Source organism: Oryctolagus cuniculus, chromosome 18 (assembly GCF_051225735.1).
Source record: "Oryctolagus cuniculus isolate XC-2025 breed Fujian yellow rabbit chromosome 18, ASM5122573v1, whole genome shotgun sequence".
Lineage (NCBI taxonomy): Eukaryota > Metazoa > Chordata > Mammalia > Lagomorpha > Leporidae > Oryctolagus > Oryctolagus cuniculus.
The window spans coordinates 70,285,728-70,307,564 of record NC_142884.1 but is presented as its reverse complement, the minus strand read 5'-3'; the positions used below and the strand labels follow the sequence as shown (position 1 = coordinate 70,307,564).

At 47.2% G+C, this 21,837-nt stretch overlaps 1 protein-coding gene across 1 annotated transcript in view; it reads right to left on the bottom strand.

The window, feature by feature from the left end:
- Positions 1-21,837, bottom strand: part of VAT1L (vesicle amine transport 1 like) — a 169,937-nt gene that overhangs the window by 63,339 nt on the left and 84,761 nt on the right. The window contains exons 5-7 of the mRNA XM_008257643.5: positions 13,481-13,584; positions 10,871-10,926; positions 7,152-7,346 (exon numbers count right to left, since the gene is read on the bottom strand). Of these exons, the coding sequence (XP_008255865.1) occupies positions 7,152-7,346; positions 10,871-10,926; positions 13,481-13,584 (355 nt within the window). The remainder of the gene's footprint in view (positions 1-7,151; positions 7,347-10,870; positions 10,927-13,480; positions 13,585-21,837) is intronic.

Here is a 21,837-nt window from a genome sequence, read left to right as displayed (position 1 = left end):
TGTTAGGGTATACACGCAGCTGTTGGTGTATTATTTTTAAATCACTTATTAGAGAGACAGAGACAGAGACAGACAGATAACGGTCCCATGCATTGGTTCATTCCCCAAATGCCCACCGTCTCTGAGGAACCAAGGCTGGGAGCTAGGACTGCAATCCAGGTCTCAACATGGGTGGCAGGAACCCAGTTATCTGAGCCATCACCTGCTCCCTCCCGAGGTCTGCATTAACAAGGAGCTGGAGTCAGCAGCAGAGCTGGGGGTTGAACTCAGGTACTCTGATAGGAGATGCGGGCACCTGAACCTCTAGGCCAATGCCTGCCCCTCTGTGCACTACTCAGCAGCAGATGGGCTGTGGCAGTGTTAATCAGAGGTCACAGCTGTCCAGCCCAGATGCATATCTTTACAGGGATCACATTAGGGGCCAGGGTGGGGGTCAGGGAACTGAGAGGAGGGAACAGTGCCATGCTGCTTACACCACACTCTCCGTCAGCTGTCCCACACCCAGGCGGTCAACTCTCGCTCTTCCACCTGTCAGCAAAGGTGTCCATTATTTGAATGCATTGCTCAAATCCACCATTCTTCTCTCATCCTCAGCCAGCAACCTCTGCTTGGGTTAGCCCAGACTTCTCTCTCCACCCCGCCTACTCTGTACGCACTCCCGCATCTGTGATTTTGCTCACACTCCTCCTGCTTGTAATATCCTTTTTGTAACTCCGAAATTACTCAAGCAATTTCTGTAAACCACCTCTGAACATCTGTTCCTCCTCAATGTGGTTCTTTCTCATTTTCAAGATTAGTTGCCATTGAAACAGTTTCTGTGATGGACTACTAAGCTATTCTCTGTTTCATAAGTTTTAGCTTTCTCTCAAATCATAAACTCGTGGGCAGGAAGCATGTTGTCTCTGACTTCTGTAGACTTTAAGTCCTAAAGTAGTATGAGCACACAGTAGGTGCTCAACAAAATTCCTGCTGCTTGGTTGACAAACAGAAGTGTGCTTTGCCCCTCTCCCACCTGTAGATCATGTGGAGAGGTTAATTTGTTTTCGCCTCAATGTGCAGTTACATATTGGATATGTGGTAGCACACCTGAGGCTGCAGTATTCCCACTCTGCTTTCTGTATTAAACTTACAATAAAGTCAAAGACGGATGGCTAAAAAGAAACCCTAATTGTCTCTGATATTATTAGATCTTCTAGTTTGAGGGCTGAGAGAGCCCAAGAGAATCTTCTTTTAATACCTATGGGCTTTATATTCCACAGCTGAAATTATAGAGATGGCTGTGCAGCAATTTTGTGCAATCATTTACCAAAGGGGAGAGAAAAAAATCATTCTGGTCTTCTTTCTTAGGTTTGCAAGTAATAAGCTTGCAGTACTCTCTTCAAGCCCGGAAGAGCTGTGTGGGCTTCATTACTAGTGCTGTATGGTCCAACTGTAGCTCTAAACAGATGCCTATAAATATTGCAGGAAAGAGCCCTCAGAAAGTTGGTGGGTGTTACTAATGAATGCCTGTGAATGTTTTTGTTGGCAAACAGGTAGCAGCTGTCTATCTCTTCTCTCTGGAGGACTCACCTGCTATGAGAATCTGTATTCCTTTGGTTTTCGGGTAATGGTTTTTAACTCTTGTTTGCTCATCGGCAGTCCGTCTGTCCGTCCGTCTATCTCTATCTATCTATCTATCTATCTATCTATCTATCTATCTATCTATCTATTTATCTATCCATCCATCCATCCATCCATCCATCCAACTATCTAGGAAACAGAGAGAGTGAATTCCCATCCACTCATAATAGCCAGGTTAGGGATGAGGCTGGAATCAGAAGCCCAGAATGCAAACCAGGTCTCCCACAGTGACAGGAACTCAATTACTTGAGCCATTATCAGTGTTTTCCAGGGTCTGCTCAGGAGCTGAAGCCAGAACACAAACTCAGGTACACTAGTATGGTATATGAGTGTCTGAATTGCTGGGCTCACTGCCTACTTCCAGGGTTTCTTTGGAAGCAAGTGGTCCTCATCCAGGTGTGATTTTGTCTGTTTCCACTGTCCTATGCACTTGGTATTAGACAATGTCTGGAAATGTGTTTTATTACCTTAAGTGGCAATAGAGGATGCTACTGACATCTAACAGGTAGAGATCCATTAGGTGTAGAATGCTAACCATTCTAAAATGCCCAGGGCAGCCTCCCAACAACCAAGAATTATTCAGGCCAAAATAGTAATTGCATCCAGGCTGAGAAACCCTATCTGAAGGGAACAACTTAAATTACTTAGGATAGCTTGTTCATTCATGCATTTATTCATTCACTCACTAATTATTTCCTGTTAGGAAATATCTACCTAGTCATATTCCTGTGCATTGATGGAGTCAGTAATTCATTTTTAGAATATCTATCTATTAAATGTTATTTATTTGAGAGAGAGGGAGAGGCGAAGGGGGAGGGGGAGAGGGAGGGAAAGGGGGAGGGGGAGGGAGAGAGGGAGGGAAAGGGGGAGGTAGAGAGGGAGCGGGAGAGGGAGGGGGAGACAGAGAGGGAGAGGGAGAGAGAGAAAGGCCCCATCTACTGGTTAAGTCCTCAAATTCCTTCAACAACTTCCTGCTACACCTTAAGCCAAGAGCTAGGAACTCAGTCCAGGTCTCCCACATGCGTAGCAGGAACCAAATCACCTTCACCATCACTGCTGCCTCCCAGAGTCTGCATTAGCAGGAAGCTGTAGTCAGGGGTGCAGCCAGATACTGAAGCCAGACACTATGAACTGGGACATGGGTATCTTAACTGTTGGGCTAAACCCTCAGCCTGTGTAATGTGTATTTATGCAGCATCTACTGCATGCCACGCAGCGAGATCTAGAACATGAGTCCAGATCTTTTGCAGCACAGAGTATGCTTTCTAGTGGAAAAGAGACCAGGGTCTGAATAAGTGAACAAATGAATGGGCACAGTGATCTCAGGCAGTGGTAAGCACCATGGACAGCATCCAACAGAGTAAAGGGAGGGAATGACCAGGGCTGAGCTGGCTGCACATGCTACCGTTTTCAAGAGGCTAGGGTGTGAAGAATGGCCTCTCTGTATTGGTCATATGGAGCTGAGACAGGAGTGATGAGGAGCAAGCAGCCTGGCCACAAAGCTGGAGGAGAAATGTTCAAAATACAGAACACGACAGGTTCAGAGGCTCCAGTCAGGGAAGGCTTGGCTGGGTTCAACGACCAGAAACACACCTGGCTGAAGCTCTAATGGAGCAGGTGAAGTGGGTGCAGTGAGGTTGATGAGAGAGGCAGAGTCCGGCTGGACAGGGCCTCACAGGCATCAGTAAGGAGTTAACTGGAATTTCAGGTTCAGAAAGGAACCATGGGAGGCACGGATGGAACATGAGATGGTTTAAGCGATGGGAGTCCATGGGAGCTGGGCAGAGAATCCCCTGCAGAGGGCCAGGAGGGAAGTGAGTACCCAGTCCTTGCTGGAGGGGTCCAGCTTAGACAATAGTACTAAGAGTGGCGATGGAAGGAAGGAAGCGGATTCAGTGTCAAGTCCTGGACTTGCCTGCATGTGACACAGGACCCCATAGAGCAAGCTGTGGCCTGGGTTTTCCTGGCTGCAGTTGGTATAGAGTTCCTAGTTAGCCCTGGAGTTTTGGCTCCGTATCCTCAGTGGACTCAGTCCTTGAGCCTGTTCTGACTTTGCTCCCACGCACGTGGAGCTGTGTTTTCCTCTAGCAGGGGTGGTTGAGAGGAGTGCTGGTGTCTTCTGTGTATCACACATCCTGGTCAGACGCTCCCTATGAGAGCAAGGCTGCCCCTTTGGCTTGTGGGTCAGTGCACCCTTGGATTGAGACCATCTTTGACTGCTTGATCATTGGACCCCTGCAGTTGCCCAGGACCCTGCCTCACAAATTCTGCTTCTTCCATAGCAGAAAATTCTCTGGGAACTATGTAGTGTCACTCCCTGCCTCTGATCCCTGGGAGGCCCCCCGTGGCACTCAGAGTAAAACCCAAAGTCCTAGTCAGGCTGTCCTCGCGCCATTCCCTCCTTGGCTCAAAATAACGCATCTTTGGAATTCACTGTCATCTTTCTTCCCTCATCCTTTGCTTTTGAGGTCTTTTTCCTTCAGCATTGTACCTCCATGTGCGAGTTCAGAGGACAGCTACCCAAACACCTTCCTTCTTTAAATCAGTCAACAGCATGTATTCCCAAGGGGCAGGATATCTTTCCCCCAAAGATGGGAAAATTGGCTCTTAAGAGAAGAAAAAAAGTACTTACTCTTTTAATGTAAAAGGCACATATAGAACATAAACATACACACACATGCAGAGTACTTCAAAAAGTTTGTGGAAAATGAAACGAAAAGATAAGTTTACTTTGATGCCAAGTTTTAAAATCCATGCCTAGTTTTTTTTTTATAATAAGCATTTTCCAAGAACTTTGTGAAGATTCCTTATGCTCAGACTTCATTTTTTTTCACATCAAAATAAAGTTATCTTTTAATTCTATTTTACATGAGCTTTTGGAAGTACTCACAATCTCCCTCCCCTTCTCACTCTTAAGATTTCATGGGGAACCAATGAGGCAAAAAGATACATATAAAGCTCCTTGAGGGAGTCACAATGAAAGAAGTTGAAAAGCTCTGCTCTGTAGAAACTATGTTTCTACGCTCCACTTACTCTTTACCACATACCCTAGTTTATTTCCTTTCAAGGACTTATTATAGACAGCAGTTACCCTGTGGACTTGTATTTGCTTAGGTATTTTCTGTTCCTTCCAGCTCTTCTGAACTTAAGCTCCATGGTATCCAGGGATCTCGGCCATCTGTTCTCCATTCTGTCTCCAGCATCCACACAATTCTGGGCACACACCAGTCATTCCCCAAGTTTGTGATTCAGTAACCACCGTGATCAAAAATGACTTCTAATATTAGAACAATAACCCACAGGGACAACTGGATCCCTCCTGGATTTCAGTCCTCCCTTAAATGCAACCGGATTTGTTGGGCTTGTTTGGGCACTGAGTTTAAGTCTAAGTCCTCTTCCCTGCCCCATGGACAGAATTAATCTCTTAACCCTGGACTCATGCATTCCTAGTTTTCTCTCCTCCCTAACCCTAGAGAAGCCAGTTTCCATGGTGCCCAGTCCTACCCTGTTCCTCTGAAATACTATGGTAAATACAGTCTAGATGCTGGGGTTGATATCATAAAAAAAAATATTTCGAGAAAATTTTAGCAATAGTCTAACCATCTTGGCTATTACACAGCAGAAAGCATGGATGAGTATCTGATTTGATTTAGCAATAAATTGAATCACAGCGAACAATCAGCAATAGGAAAAGACTGGAAGGAAGTAAACCAAGATGCTAATGATGTTACTCTTCCCTGCACTGTGGACTGGCTGTTTATTTTTTCCTTATGTTTCTGGTTAGTTTATGAATTTCCTGTAATGAGCTTGCATTCCTTTTATCAAAATAAAGAATTCTGGTGGATGGGTTTTTGTAGTGTTAGAGACATATACAGGCACGTTGCGGGATCAAAGTTCTAGGACCAGTGTATTTGATTACACATTGATCACCCCAAAAAGACTTTCTGGGGAGGATTTCTGTGTGCAGAGAAGCCGCTGGATTTGGGCCCACTAAGTCTAGCAGGCAAACAGCAGTACTCTTCTTGCCAGAAATACACCCACCATCTGCTCCATAGAACTCTGCATTTGTTAGATTTTAAAAAAGTCTCCGTGACTCCCCAAAACACACCAAGAATTGTTATACCATAAGGCAACTCATCCATACATACTGCAAAGCAAACAAACAAGTGCATTTCTACATCTTTTGTGTATTTTTCAGGGCCTTCATGGCTCCTTAAAGCCAGGGTTACAAAATCATGACGTACAAGGATTTCCTGAGGGATCTGCCTCCTGAAATCCAAGCTACTTCCCTATTTCTCCTCATAAGCAGCTGCTGTTATTTGACATCCCAAATGCTCAAGTCTCCCCCTGCATCCTGAAGGGTTTTCTAGACCCTGCCTCCCCCTAGTGAGCCTCACACGAACCAACACAATGCATTCATGCTTCAGTATCTATGTGGGCTACATTAGGGGTTCTTAATTCTTTTGTAATGGAGGGCTGCTTCCAAACAGAACTTTTGTCAGATCAATGAATAGACTCAGTCCAACAATTCAGCAATAATGATAGCGTCCACCATAGCTTAACAAGGTCTCTCGGAGTTCAAAGCATCTGGGCTCAACACACAAATCATTTCAGCTCTAAGCTATCACCTGCCTTGACCTTGATCTCTTCTATACCCACAAGACAACAATATACATGACACCGCAGCAGTATAACCAAGGTGAACTGAGCACATCCATCAACCATCAGTGGCCACTTGGTGAAGGTTCATGTCCCAAATGAGGCACGTGGCCTGGGAACAATGGAGGAACTTAAGTAGTTCTTACATCCAAAGTCCTTTACTATGAGGCAATGACTTTTTACGGTCCTCATTTCAAATAAATGTAGATAAAGATCATATAGCAAAAGATTATACAAGGGTACTTCAAAATGTTCATGGGAAAACAGGATAAAAGGATGTTTGTGGGCCGGTGCCATGGCTCACTAGGCTAATCCTCCGCCTTGCGGCGCCAGCACACCAGGTTCTAGTCCTGGTCGGGGTGCCGGATTCTGTCCCAGTTGCCCCTCTTCCAGGCCAGCTCTCTGCTGTGGCCAGGGAGTGCAGTGGAGGATGGCCCAAGTGCTTGGGCCCTGCACCCCATGGGAGACCAGGAGAAGTACCTGGCTCCTGCCATCGGATCAGCACGGTGCGCCGGCCGCAGCGCGACGGCCGCGGTGGCCATTGGAGGGTGAACCAATGGCAAAAGGAAGACCTTTCTCTCTGTCTCTCTCTCTCACTGTCCACTCTGCCTGTCAAAAAAAATTAAAAAAAAAAGGATGTTTGTTTTGTGCAAAATGTATAGCAATCCCCAAATAGTTTTTAATATGCCTTTCTCATAAGCTTTTTGAAGAGTCCTCAAATGAATGGATTTCAATACTTTTTACACTAAAATAAACTTATCTTTTAGTTTCCATTTCCCATGAACTTTTTGAAACACCCTTGACTTTGGCTGCCCACACTTGCCTGGACTGAAAATAGGTGGTTATTTGCTGAGGGAAAGCCCCATCCTTACCTCCTCCAGGGCCCACAGGGAGTCAACCACGGGCTTGATCTTCTTCTGGTTGTACAGCGCTAGGAGCTTGTCCACCACTCCTCGAATGAGGCCTGCTCGGCCCTGTTTGAAGAGCAGATTTAGCAGGGAAAACCCTGCAATGACTTTGTTCTCTTCGTACAGCTTGATGGGGTTCACTTTCTCCACCTGCCACCACTGAAAGGAGAGATGGTGCTGGGTTACTGACGACTACACACAGGGCCTCGTTGCCAACACGGTCAGGGGAAACTGAACTGCAGTGGGGCAGACTCCAGCTGGCCAAGAGGCAGCTCCTGCGGGTATACTTTTTTAAATTTCCTATTTCTTACTCTAGACACTGCTATGAGTGTGTGAGAGACAACAGACAGTGGTGCTGATAAGCTCAGGCTCTAGGTAGGAAAGAAGAGTCCATAGCCAATGACAGGCTGAGCATCCCCAATCTGAAAATCTAGAGTCCCCAGTGCTGCTAAGTCCAAAACTCTCTGAGCTCCAGCATGACGCCACAAGTGTAAAATTCCACACCTGGCCTCATCTGACTGGTCACAAGCAAAATACAAGCATGGTAAAAACAATGTATAAAATTACCTCCAGTCTATGTATATGGTAAAGCATGAATGAAACATAAGTGAATTTGTTCTGAAGATATCATGTTATTCCAAAACCTAAAACATTCCCACATCTGAAACACTTCTGGTCCCAGGCTTTTTGGATAAGGGACACAACCTAGACCTGGCCCCATGCTGCTACAATGTTACTGATATGGTTTGCATCATCAGCCCTGGAGCTGAGTGCTGGCTCTGCAGCTTATTCACTGTTACCCTTTCTGCTTCATTTTTCTCAGCTGAGTACAGTGGCAGGATGTGACCTCCAATGACTCTGGAATCGCATTTTTAATTAAGTGTAAAGCATGTGTCTCAGTCAGTGGCGGTGGTGAAGTGATGTTGGGCTTGGGGAAGGGAACAGGGTGACAGAGAAGTTTACAAAGGGTTGGGGCACATGGTAAGGCCCCACACTGGAGCACCATTCTGCCTGTAGGAGCAGCTTTGCTAGCAGGGGAATAATGGCAAGACAAACATTGGGGGGTGGGGAGGAATTTATCAGGCAAAGTGGAGTAAGGGAGGGTAACATAGGAAGAAGGAATGGCATGAGGAGCAGAGCAGTGTTGGGACTAAACCAGTGGTCCACAATTGGAGACACTTCTGCCTCCTAGGAGAGGCCTGGTGATATTTGCGGATACGCTTGGTTGCAGTGATGGATAAGGCAATTGCCCTTGGCTTTAGAAGCCAAGGATGCCACTGAATATCCTATCATGCCCATGGCAGCCCTTAAAGAATGACCCAGCTCGCAGATCAATAGCGGTGAGGTTGAGAAGCCCCGGTCTGAAGTCCTGGGTGGGGAACAAGCAACTGGGGAGTGTGTGTGTCTCCGTGCTGTCTCTCATCTCCCCTTTCAGGTGTGAAAATAAGTAAAATGCCCATTGACAACCTACAGAAATGGTTTTTCCTTTCCAAAAAGAATTCAGGAGGCTCACAAAAATAAAGGATTTTGCTAAAAATTTTTTTGTTTGTAATTGGGAAGGAAAATAAATGTGGGAAAGACAGGTCAGAAACCAGGCTGAGGTTCATACAGATAATTCTCTACCAAGGTACTTTTGCAAGGGTCTGGGGGTAGCTCAAGAAAAGCTGTGCATTTGGCCATATTTTGACAAATGGTTCCTAACCTGATTCACGTGGAATCCACAATTGCCACATAGCTGTTGGTAAGAGAGTTTAGAGCCAAGTACTCAGTGTGGAATCCATCCCAACTCTGCCACTTAGTAGCAGTGTGACTTTCAGCAAGTCACTCGACCTCTCTGTGCCCGGTTTCTTCACTGTACCTCCCAGGGTCATTGAGCAGAGTCAGGGCATGAGCTAGGAGCGTCAGGAACATAAACAATTTTTATTATGATTTGAATTTGAAAGGGACGTTTTTGATGTAGAGAGTCTGGGTCTGGGGTCAGACTGCTCTTCAAATGTGAATTTCATGTGTTAGTGTCACACTGTGGCCTAAAAGCCGATGGCACCTGTCACGAAGAACGAAGGGCAAGCTTTTCAGATGCAACACAGTTCCTAGAGCCGAGGGAGAAATCCCTGACTGAGTCTAAGTGTTTGTTTTTATTGCATGTGTAGAACAAAGTTTTTAGAACTTTCCAGAGCGAAGTCACATCCCACTGTTTGGCATGGCGTCTCTCCAATCTGCTTTTCATTAACCAGAGCATTGGACCAGTTCTCTGAAAGGGAGCAGTGTTCATTCTTGACCTCCAGCCACTACGCTTTCTGGTAACGGGCAGCTGTGTTTTGGGCAGAGGAGAATCGGTCTCCTGCTGGCCATGTTGTTACGAATGCCTTCACTGAGCGCAAGCACACTGCAATTATTTTGTTAACATTGTGTTTGTCGGGACTGTGCATTTAGGGGAGAAAGGGAAAACACTTCTGATAATTGCATGTGATTTGGGAGCAGCGTGGCTACTCACAGCAGTCTCAGCATCGCGTTAATTACAGGCACAGCAACAAAACAGCTGCGAGTGGACAGCACCGTGTTCAGGGGACACTCTGCAGACAGCAGCTTCCACTGCACTCTGTTCTTCTTCTGCATGAAATGTTCTTCTTCTCCAAGAAATGTTGGAGCCCAGATTATCCTTGACCCAGACGTTCAAGCCCAAATGCAAATGGGAGCCCTTTGGTTTAATTTTGGGAGGGAAGTTTCCAGCAGCCAGAGCTGGCTCTTAGGGGGCATGTGAGTACCCACAGAATGAATGTGTAGAATGAATACTGTGCTCCAGATACCTCTGCACCATGCTGCCCTGTTCCATTTCAGCCACCTGTGCTCACACCATCCTGAGGTTTGAGAGCCATTTAAAGTGCCATGTTGATAAAATGTCTTGCCTGTTCTGGGTTTGTCCCCCTCAGTAGAATGTAAGGGCCAGAAGTCCACTGTGATACCTGGTGCCTGGCTCAGTGTCACATGTATCAGATGCTCAGAGAATGTTTGCAAGTGAGCGAATAAACTCATGGGCTGCATAATTTGGAGGCTGGAGTGGTTTAGTTCCTGGAAGTACAGCGCTGGGAGGGAGTGCACCTCTGAGTAGGTGCCTAGTGGGGTGAATGCCCAGAGAAGTGGCTTGTCAGTCAAAGACAAAGTATCTACTGTATTCAGAATATGTTCACTCGAGACAGTGCTTTATGAACTTGCCCTTGCCTAAAAATCATCCTGGGAACTTGTTAAACTTGTAGGATCCCCACTTTTGTCTCTTACTTGGTAGGATGAGATCACAGAGAACCTCGACTACATGGAACCCATAAACCTGGTGAGAAAGTGACTAAACTGGAAGACTGGTTTCTCTAAGAAAGAAATAAAATGCTACAGCCGAGTTCATTTTGAACTGATGTTTGGAAACGCCAACACCTAAGCCATCTCTGCTGAAAAACATCAAGGCTTTTTGGGATTTCACTGACACTCCTACCTCTGCTTCATTTAGGCCATAGTAGCCCAAGCCTTGGTCCTGCCTGGTGCCGTGAGCAGAGAAAGGACACAGGCTGTACTGAAAATGAATGATACAAATAAAGCATGAATAGGATTAGGTGAGTGTGTAAAGAAGAAGGAGCTCACAGCATGCACACCAGCACACCACCACAGCATGTTTCACCTGCATGGATACTTACCGATTTGGCAAAGCTGAAGAAGCTCTTGGTCTCTCCGGTTACCATGTTGGATGAGCCTGCAAATAGAAGAGTCCCAAATCAAGTCGTTGCTAATGAAAATCAACACTTGTTGATATGCGTGGACAAATGGTACTTGTGAGATAGACTGGCAAAAGCTGTTTTTTTTTTTTTTAATTTGACAGAGTTGGACAGTGAGAGGGACAGAAAGGTCTTCCTTCCATTGGTTCACCCCCCCTCAAATGGCAGCTATGGCCAGAGCTACGCCAATCCAAAGCCAGGAGCCAGGTGTTTCCTCCTGGTCTCCCATGCGGGTGCAGGAGCCCCAGGACTTGGGCCATCCTCCACTGCCTTCCCGGGCCACAGCAGAGAGCTGGACTGAAAGAGAAGCAGCCAGGACTAGAACCGGTGTCCATATGGGATTACGGCTCTGCAGGCAGAGAATTAACCAAGTGAGCCACGGCACCAGCCTAAATCAGATATAATTCAGTTTTGCCAGATGAGGGGAGTGGGGATGGGACATCGAGTTGACTATTTTAGTGAGGTGTCCCTGAGACAGAGAGTGACATCTTTCCTGGTACCCATTTCATTATATTGGAAAGCTGGGTCAGTAGCAAGAGTATGATCAAGGGCAAGGTTTTAATATAGTAATGCATCGCTGAAACGTCTTCCTTTTTTTTTTTTTTTGGCGAGTAGAAAGGAACTCCTGTGTGAACCTACTTTAGGGTTTTGAATTTGATTCCCTGGCAAGTGAGAGGCCTGGGGTCGTGATCTAGGCTGGCCATTTGAGGGGTGGCAGAAGAGGCAGATAATTTCAATGGGTGGGAAAACCAAAGTACGGTTGACAGCAGGTGAGGGTGGAAATCAGTTCAGAAGCCAAGAAATGATGCACCCAGTGCCCAGTATGTCATCTCCAAGGAAATCTAGGCAGAGGGGTGAGAACCATGGGAGACAAATGGTGTGGGAAGCTGAGTTTCAGTAACTGGAACCAGTGAGATTCAGAGGGCAGGTGGTGGGTGGAGTAAGATTCCCTAGGATGCTGTCTCGATGAGAACACGCCTTTGTGGAGTGATGGGAGAGTTCTCACTGCTGGGATGTTCAGATACCACAAACTGCCTTTTCAACAACTTCCCTGGCCTGTCCTCAAAGATTCAGGAGTGAGATATTCTCATAAAACAGATACTCAAAGGAAAAAAAACCACAGTTTCAATTTTTTGACCTGGGTAAGCTAGTAGTTAACCACTGCTTCTGCTTTGATGTGGTGTCTACCACCTGGAATTACAGAACCAGATTTTGATGATTTAGTGACCAAATTATTAATCTAATGAATTAGATAATTTTGAGATAATCAAGTTGAATTACACCAAAATGACGTCACAGACCTGGGGCAAAAACAGAAGTTCCTGTACATGACAAGTAAGGCTGAATAAATTTTCCATCTGCATTTGACTCACAGGTTAGTCATAGCTGATAGCCCTGAACTGTGCATTAACTCTCCTAAGTGTTTTTCATCCATAATAGTATTAAATTATGCATCTGTTTTCAAGTATATATATGGCCAGGATCGAAATCACCAGAACATTCCAGCAATGGAATGTTCACCTGTCTGGTGAGTGTGAGTTTCTTTCTATTATAATAATTTGATGACAAGAGAAAAATGCTTGAATGTTTATACCCCACAAACATCTCTTTTATAAGCTCCTCAGCTAAGAGCAGGGAAATGAGTAATTTTTTCCCAAGGTATCCAAAGTTTGGGCTCAGTTCTCTTGTGCCTATAAATATCTCTTTTATAAGCTCCTCAGCTAATAGCAAAGGATTTTTTTAAAAATATAAGCTACCCAACAGTGAAGCTCTATTTCTATTGTACCTACAATAGAAGTGCCAAGAATTTTAAATATCAGATAACTCTTCTATCACCTTGTTTTAGAACATGACACATGGCTTTTGTTGACCCCGTGGAGAGACTAATGTTTAATTTAGTTTGCGTGCCTAAGACAGAGAAGAGAATGAGGCTCTAGACACTCATTTGCCATAGTTGTTCTGGAGAAAAGTTGCACCCAGTGGTTTTTTCATAAATCTCCCTCAGACCCAAGAACACAGAGGTAAATATGGAAGCAGATGGAACTGGACATGTGCTGAATTCATTTAGGACTCACAGGAGAACCTGGAGGCAGGAGAGCCTGGCCTTTACAACTTCAGCTCCAATGGGGAAGAATCCCCCCTTGAAACTTCCATGTCCTACCTCCACTTCTCCACTGCACAGCAGGCCCTTCATGCCTTCATTTTTGAACTTCCTTTGAAGCCGTTGGTATTTTCTACCTGTGACAACTTCCATGGGTCAAGTCCCTTAAACAGCTCATCTCAGTGATCACATTTGCCTGGCCTTGCTGTATCCCTTTTGAAATGGTAGCATAGAAGGCACTAGGCACCTAAGTTGTTTTGTAATTGAAAACAACTATAGTGATACGATAGAAAACACCGAAAAATTAAACACCCACAAACTCCCTACCCCAACATATCAGCTTGCTTCATTTTTCATAGCCCTTTGCCTTGTAGGCACAAGCATAGCATCTCCTGCTGCTGACCATGGTCCTGCTTCTTTGTAGCACTCACCATATAAAATGTATGTTCCCAGAGGTTTGAGAAGACTGAGGCCTTTCCCGGTATTGTCCCCACACAGGCAATCCAAAACAATGTCCACACCTTCAGAAGAAATTCTAAATGGTAAGAAGACAAGGCAGAATTACTGCAATGCATCAGGAAGCTAACCACCCAGCCCTTTCCCTTTGGGTCACATTGTTTGACTCACAGAGCCAAGTCACAATGAATACGGCAGAAGCCCAGGGGGTACTAGTCATTGTCCTTGAGCCACCAGGGCTAATCGGGGGCTGCAGCTCACTACCACCACTCGGCATCACAAGAGTGTTGTACCTCATCTCCCTAACCCAGGAAAAGATCCAGATTCAAAATTCGAAGTGTGGTTTCCAACAAGTAAGTATGGCTTCCACGCTAACTTAAAGTAGAAAAAGACCATAAATGAACCCATCATAAATCAGGGAGATCTGTATCATAATACCACAGAACAGCTAAGACCTGGCTGGTAGCTGCTACCCGCAGCAAGCCTGGGGTAGGACAGTTAATGTGGGCATTAGAACCAGAGGGTCTGGGTTTGTATGTAGCTGCCTCCATCAACTTCTCTGAGCCTTGGCTTTCTCTTTTGCAAAGCAGAATTACTATGTTTCTTTGTAGTAAGAATGAAAAGAGGTAACCAAAAAATACTTGGCTTAGCTTGCCATCTGACAAGTGCACAGTGTCTATTTGTGGAGCAAAGGCTATGTGGCAGGCTCTGTCCATTGTGCTAAGGCTGGAGTCACAAACAAAACCATGTTCCTGGCTTCCTGGAGCTGATGATGTAGCAGAGCCGTGTTTTCCTCTCTTCTCAGAGACAGAAGAAATAAAGGCACATTTATCTGACCTGCAGACATCTTCAGGTCAAACCTACAACTGACTTTTAGAGGAAAAGGGTTGAATTGAAGCAATCTTCCTACAGCAACGGAAGGTGGCAGAGTAGGGGAAACCCACGTTTGCTCTCTTAAACAAACAAAATGTTTGCTGATCTCTTGTTCTATTCATTTATTTATACATTCATTGATTCTCTTAATCACTAATGCACTTAGCAAACACTTGCTGAGCTCTGCCTGCTAGAAGACATGACAGGAGAGAACTGGAGACTGTAAGGGAGGTATTCATGTGCATGGAAATTCCTATCATGGCTGTGCTCTGCCCTATTCTGAGAAGGACAGCGCTCTCCAGGTTTCTGAGTTTGCAGGATTATCTCATCTGAGCAAGGATTCCCCCCATGCTCACCCCTGCAAAGTGCAGGCATGGTCAACAGCTAGGTCCTGGTTCAGTCGTCACTAGGAACCTGCAGGTGCATCTCCTGGACTCAGACACTGAGGTGGCTGTCCCATGTCCAGTGACAGCTGAGTCTTGTTGGGAATGTGTCCTTCCAAAGCCCTCGAGTCATGTTAAAAATCTAGCCCATCACCAAGACTCATCTAAACCATCAGCTTAGCTTCCTGCCTAATACGGCTGACACCTGCACTGGTTGGACTTCTGTTGTCTCACCTGGAAGTTCAGAACCAGGGAATTGGGACAGCAGGTCTCACACCTTAGTGTACAAGGGAACTGCCTGAAGGAACTGTCAAACACAGGTGGTAACTGTTCACCTTGTCTGTGACTTTCTGATGTAGCAGGTCTGAGGGGAGTGCTCAAGATGTAGATTTCTAACAAATGCCGAGGCGCTGCTGCTGGTCCCAGCCCCACACTGGGAGAGCCACCGTTCTAACTCAGCTACTCAGGAGCCAGCATATTTTATTAATTATTTTGTGCATTGAATGTTCAGTGCTGAGCACCACACATGGCACTGGGGGATGGAGTGGCAAAGTCAAACTTGATTTCTCCTCTTTGCAGACACATTCACCAATAATCACCAAAATAAAAATGAAGCTGAAACGGGTGTGCCACAAAAGTGCGATAGAACTGTGCACTGGGGGTTTTCCCAACCAGGGTTGCCAGAGAAGGCATCTCTGAAGAATTGAAGGAGATAACTAGGTAAAGTGTGCAGAGAACAGCATTCAGGCAGTGAGAAGAACATGTGCAAAGGCCCTGGGGTGGGAGGGAGACTGGGAAGCAGCCAGTGTGGCTGACAGGAGAAGATAAAGGGGACTTGCCGCAGGTGGAGCACGCACACTCTGTGGTATGTCCTAGGCTGGGGCCTTCCACCAGCTGATAAGTTTTGCCACCTGGCATGTGATGTGCACCAAGTAACTATCTTCCTGTCTCCGTCGTTGCTGCCTGGGTCTGCTTTATGCCAGGTTTGCTCCCTCTGGAGGGAGTGGAGCTTGCTCTGCTTCTACCAGGCAGCCCTCCTGGGTGAGCCAGTCCTCCCCATGAGCTCCATTTCTCCAAGACCTGTCCCCTGGCTGCCTGATGACTTCCTGAAGTCAGGGACCACTTTGCCAAGTGTAGGCTGTGCGTATCTTCGAGGAAACCCCTCATGGATCTGCCCCAGTACTGAGTTTGCACTTCTTCCCTAATGCTTCTCATATCTGTATTCTACTGATGGGTTCACATCTCTCCAAAACTGCCAAACACACTTCCTTGTATTAGCCACTCCACATCGCCTATTGCCCTATCCTCTAGGCTCTGACTCTGCAGAAATGCAAAGGCTTCCCACGGCAGGGGTAGACCTACAAATTCCTGCCCACTCCCCCATCCACTAATAGCTCAAGGCATTTTAGCTTTCTGACTGTTCTAAAACTTTCCTACCTCAGGGCCTTTGCACGTGCTGTGATTGCTGCCTGGAAAGTCTTTCCCAGCTCTCCCTCGAGTCGGCTCACTCGCACATGGGCTCCCCAGGGGAGCAGTAACTAACCTCCCATGGGAGTCAGCAGCCCTCACCCTCAATTCACCTACAGGTTAGTTCCCTGATGCATAGGTGTCTACTCTGGGGATAGTTTTTCAGTATGTATCTTGTGCTATAATCATTTTATCTACTTGCTTACTTATGTGTTGACTGTGTCTTCCACCAAAATAAATGAGCCCTGTGTGTCAGGACCCAAATCATGCTGCTTATTGTTCCATTTGTGGGCCCTCTCGTTCGAATGGATGTAGTGCCAATGCTCAATAGGAGTATGTTGAGTGAATGTATGAGAGATGCGATGAATGGATGAGACATCAGCACAGCCGTCCCACATCTCTAGCCCCAAGCCTCCTTGAACTCTCTCCTGTACACTGGCTATCTCATAATTAGTCTCCACAGCAGGTGTTGGGCACCTCTCCCAAGCTTATGCAGCTACCACTGCTGGCACCCAGATCTAGGTCTAGTCAGACATCAAAGTGGAAGGATTTTTCACCACTCTCAATCTAAGACTTAATAAGCATTCGAGCAGTGAGATTTTGGAAGCATCACTCTGGCAGGCAGTTCTGGGAAGCTGCCAGTTGATTTTAGTCTTTGAAGAATTCAGTGTTGTCTTAAAATAAACACATATGTATCCAGATTTTGATCTTATTTTCTTTTCATGTGTATTTATTTTTGTATAACTGAGGAGGGGGAGGTGTTAGATCTTCCATCTACTGGTTCACTCCCCAAATGCCCACAACAGCCAGTGATGGGCCAATTTGTAGATAGGAGCCCAGGACTCCACCCAGGTCTTCCACATGGATGGCAGAATGCCCAAGCACTTGAACCGTCATTGGCTGTCTCCTGGGATAGATGAGGAGGAACCTGGGTCAGAAGCAGAGGAGTCGGGATTTCAATCAGGCACTCTGGGGATGCAGGCATCCTAAGGGGCAGCTTAACCTTCTGCACAACACCCAGCCCCAGAGCTTGACCTTGCTCTTCCAGATGTCCAGCCCAAGAGGGCTCCGTTTTCAAGCTATTTTTCCTCCGGATTACGGGAGAGGCCCAATGTCAGGGTCACAAACACTTGTCCTAGATTTTCAGCCACTGGACAACCATTGCTGAGTACTTCAGTTGAGGCACTGGGTGTGCAGAGCTGGGAGGATGTATACGAAGGCCCATTTTCCCTCACATCTGGGGGCTTGTGGGCTCCTAGGAAAGGCCAGTGTTGGAATGTGCCCCCCCCAGGAACGATGTGTAGGGAACTTAATTGTCATTGTAACAGTATTAAAAGGCGGGATCTTTAAGAGGGGCATACGCCCTGAGGACTCTGGCCTCGTGATGGATGAATTAAGGAGTGCGTGTGCTCTCCTGGGAGTGAGCACCTAATAAAAGGCTGAATTCTGCCCCCTCTAACCCTAACGCTAACCCTAACTATAATCCTCCCCACCTCTCCTTGGGCATCTCTGCAGCTGAACCACATGATGGGAGGGGGATGTACGTGCACAAGGGCCACAGAAACCACACATCTCCCTCCGGCTGCATCTTTTGGAAGACTGGAGTGGGTGAGTCAGGATAAGTAGGGGAGATGGATTCTGGGGTGGGGGAGAAGCTGAGCAGGGGCAGATGTCTTCTCCAAGGACCTGAGGGTGGCGGCGCTGGGGCCACCGCTGTGAAAGCATTCCAGCAGACACTGCTGCTTTGAGGGCAGGAACGTGCCTTCGGGTAACAGTGCTCCATCCCCATCCCATCCTCCCACGCTGAGTACATGGACCACACTGAACCGGACTCCGCTGGGGCCATTGCACAGGGCCCTGGTCCCTCCCAGCAGCAGCCCTGGGAGCAGCCCTCCCCGCAGTGGGCTCACAGTGGAAAGCCCCTGAGCAGGGCTCTGGCCGGAAGAAATGAAATCAGGCGAGGCACAAGCGCCCCTCCCCACCGGCCCACCCCCATCTCTGGCCATGTGCATCCTGCCTGCGTAGGTATAATAATTACATAAAACATGGAAGGCTGGAGCGGAGGTGCAAGCATGGTGGTTTCCACGCCAGCTTTCTCCTGCTGTCATAAATCTCTGTGGATTTTAAAAGGAAACGCAAATAGCCCCAGCTCAGGGATCCTCTGGCCAAATTCTGCAGCGAGATATTTTGGAATTGCTGAACTCAGAGCTTCCTGTGTGTCCTTCCTTTGTCCGCACCCCCCCAGCCTCATCGCTCCACTGTGAATGCTGCCTCTCTGCTCCCTACCCACGCGGGCCAGGGAGGAATTCACCCCCAGGGGTGGTCAGTTCTGATAAAGCCATTACTCATGGGGGAGGGGTGAGTCCTGCCTTTGGCCCTGCCCTTGCCCCTATCCAGGGTCAACTCTCCTCTTTATGACCCTGACTTCCACTCTGCCTCTGTATCTCTGAATGCACTTTTATCTAGATGGAGGGGACTATCGCAGTTCCCCCTCCCACCATGGCTCTGCTCCTTTCTGCTACTCACACCCATACTCACTCTCACGTGGCTGTGGCTGTTGCCGTGGCCGGGGTGCAGCTGGCCCATGGGCCGCTGAGGAGCCAGGCTGCCTGTTGGAAGGCATGGGGCAAGCAGTGTGCGATGCTAGGATGCAGGAGAGGCGTGGGTGAGGGCTCCACAGCCTCTGTGATGTGGCATCTGGGGTGCCATGGACATCTCCTTCATCAAGTGGGGCACACCCCAAAGCCAGTTCACGAATGTGCTTTGGGCTTCCATTTAGACGCTGCTCACCTGTGTTCTCCTGTGGGCCCTGTTAGGGGTCCAGCAACCCCCCGCTGAGCGATCGGACCCACTAGTCTACAAGCATCAAGTCAAGAGACCCGCGTGTCTGGCTCACTGCTGTGTCTCTGCAGCCGTCTGCCGACATCAGTAACACTTGAATGAATGAATGCATGCATGTAAAGGCGGACATAATACAGTGTACCCATTTCCCACCAGATGAAATTTAAACATGCTTTTTTTTAAGCATTTTTTTTTCTTTCAACAGCCTCATTGAGACAAGAAGTGACCTGCAGTAAATTGCCCATTAAAGTGGACAGGCTGGTGAGCGGTGACGTCTGTCCTCACCTGTGAAATCACCAATCCTACCCCGATATAATCGACATATCCTTCCCACCCAGAAGTTTCAAGTCATCTCGTCCCGCAAGAGGAGTTTGGTAAAATAGAAAGTGCATAGACTCGCACAGCTTTGAGGCCAGATCCCCTCCTGGGACTGGGCTTCTCTAACTGGAAATGAGGAATTTTTGCCTTGCAGGACTGCCTCAGGCACACACAAAGTGCTGGAATCAGGAGTGGGCAGGTAGCCTAGTGGTAAAGGTGCCGGTTAAGATGCCCACGACCCACATCAGAACCCAGCCCTGGGTTCCGCTCCTGATTCCAGCTTCCTGCTTGTACAGACCCTGGGAGGCAGCAGGTGGTGGCTCAAGTAATTGGGTCCCTGCCACCCACATAGAAGACCTGGTTTGATGTCCTAGCTCCTGACTTAACCAGTCACAGCTCCAGCGGTTGTGAGCCTCTGGGGAGTGAACCAGCAGATGGGAGCGCTCTGTCTCTCTAATTAGTTGATCTGAAATGCTCTCATCACTGGTCAGCAGCGTGAGAGGAGACCAGAAAGGGCAGCTGCTGTTGTCTGCACTGCCCTGTCCCAGCTGCCCTTACTGCCCACTCCCCCAGCACCTCCCTGGGGCTGTGCCTCTCAGGCCTGCGCTGACCTCTCTCTCCTTACTCCTGAAGCCCTTACAGACAGATGCACACAACTCAAAGCTTCCACCTCTTGCTTGCGTTCCCCCAACACAGAGAGTAAGTTAAGTCTGTATCATAAACATTTTTTTCTGTTACCCTTATAATGCCTGGATAAGGCTGAGAGGCATTCAAAAGAGACTTACTGGCTGGTTTATAAGAGTTTTCATCTCAAAACATTTTATTACATTTTTCTAGTTCACCATACATGTAGAAGTGGAACAATATTAATGATCAAAAAATAAAAGGGAATCACCCTGCATTCCCTTCTCTCCCTATTGCATGCTAGGGGGTGCATATTTCCCCGTCCTTTCATTGGATGTCCATATGCACGAGAATTTGCACAAAGCTATGATCACCGTGTAGCTGGAATTTGGCATTCTGCTTTTCTGTCAGTATGCTGTGCTGCCATAGGCATTTTTCCGTTTTGTGACAGCCTTCATAATTGTCATTTGTAAGGGGCTGCATAATGCCGAAGTCTGTGGGTGCAGCATAATCTGATCTATTTCTCTTCTGCGCACAGCGGAGGCTGCCTTGGAATTTTCACGGTTGCAGACAATGCCAGGACTCTCCCTGGCAACACAGCGCCGGGCTGTGACCAGGAAGCAGAAGCAGCACCTGGCCTTGCCACAGGCAGCTTTGAATCTGTAGCTTTTATCTCCTGCTTGATTGTTTCCCGAGGGTAGGGCTACTGGGAAAGCAGGCATAAACGTATTCTTAGGTATTTGACATAATTCCAGGTCTCAAGATAAAAGCACAAGGATTGCTGGGATTGCATCTGCAGGAAGGTGGCGGTGGGTGGGTCTCAGGTACGCTAGGCTCTGCTCTTCTGACAGCAGGGAAATCACCGATTCAGGTGTTCAAGGAACAGGGCAAGGGCAGTGAGCAGACGGCGGCCGGAGTGGTTACCTGGGAAATGGCCAAGGCAGGGGCTGGCTGGGTACGGCTGTCCTCTGTGGGGAGAACCGCCATCTCCTGACCCTCTTCTCCCACTACTCCCACGTCCTCCCTCCCCTGGCTGCACTGGCCTCTTCCAGACTCCCAAATGCACCCAGGACCATAACACATGCCCTTCCCTGGGCAGCTTCTCGTCCTTTCTCAGCCTAAACCTCATCCTTTCATGGATGTTAACATCTGGGTGTTCACCAGCACCTTGCATTTCTCAAATGTGGGACTCTCTGGATTCTCTAGATAGTCTGAATTTTTTAAAATTTCATTTAAGGTATACACTTTTCATGTATTTCATATATACAGACTTAGGAACATAGTGATACTACCACCCTATCCTCCCTCCCACCCACACTCCAACCCTTCTTCCTCCTCCCTCTCCTATTCCCACTCTTAGTTTTTACAAAGACCTATTTTCAGTTTACTTTACATTCATAAGATTAGCCCTACACTAGGTAAAGAGTTCAGCAAGTAGTATGAAGAAAAAAGCACTGTCCCTCAACATCTCCATGCTGGAGCTGGAGATCAGGGATTCTCGAGGTAGTTATTGCCTGATCTCTTTTCCTAACACAGAACCTAGCCTATCACAGATACTCGAGCATATTTGTTAAGCAGGGGAGTCCACGAATCAGTGAAAGCCTGCTTGAAAAAAATGTCATTTAAAAGTGCAAGAGAAGATAAGAACGGAGAGTAGTTCATTTTCCAGACCATAGCTTGGCAGACTCAAGTTAAAAGTGTTGAGAACTGCCAGAGAGTTCTGAACCAGTCAGATGGAAGTCTTTAAAATCATCCGGCAACCTCTAGACATGCGAGAAACAGAGGGTGGACTTCTCATAGCTATCTTTCATGCTATACGTTCATGT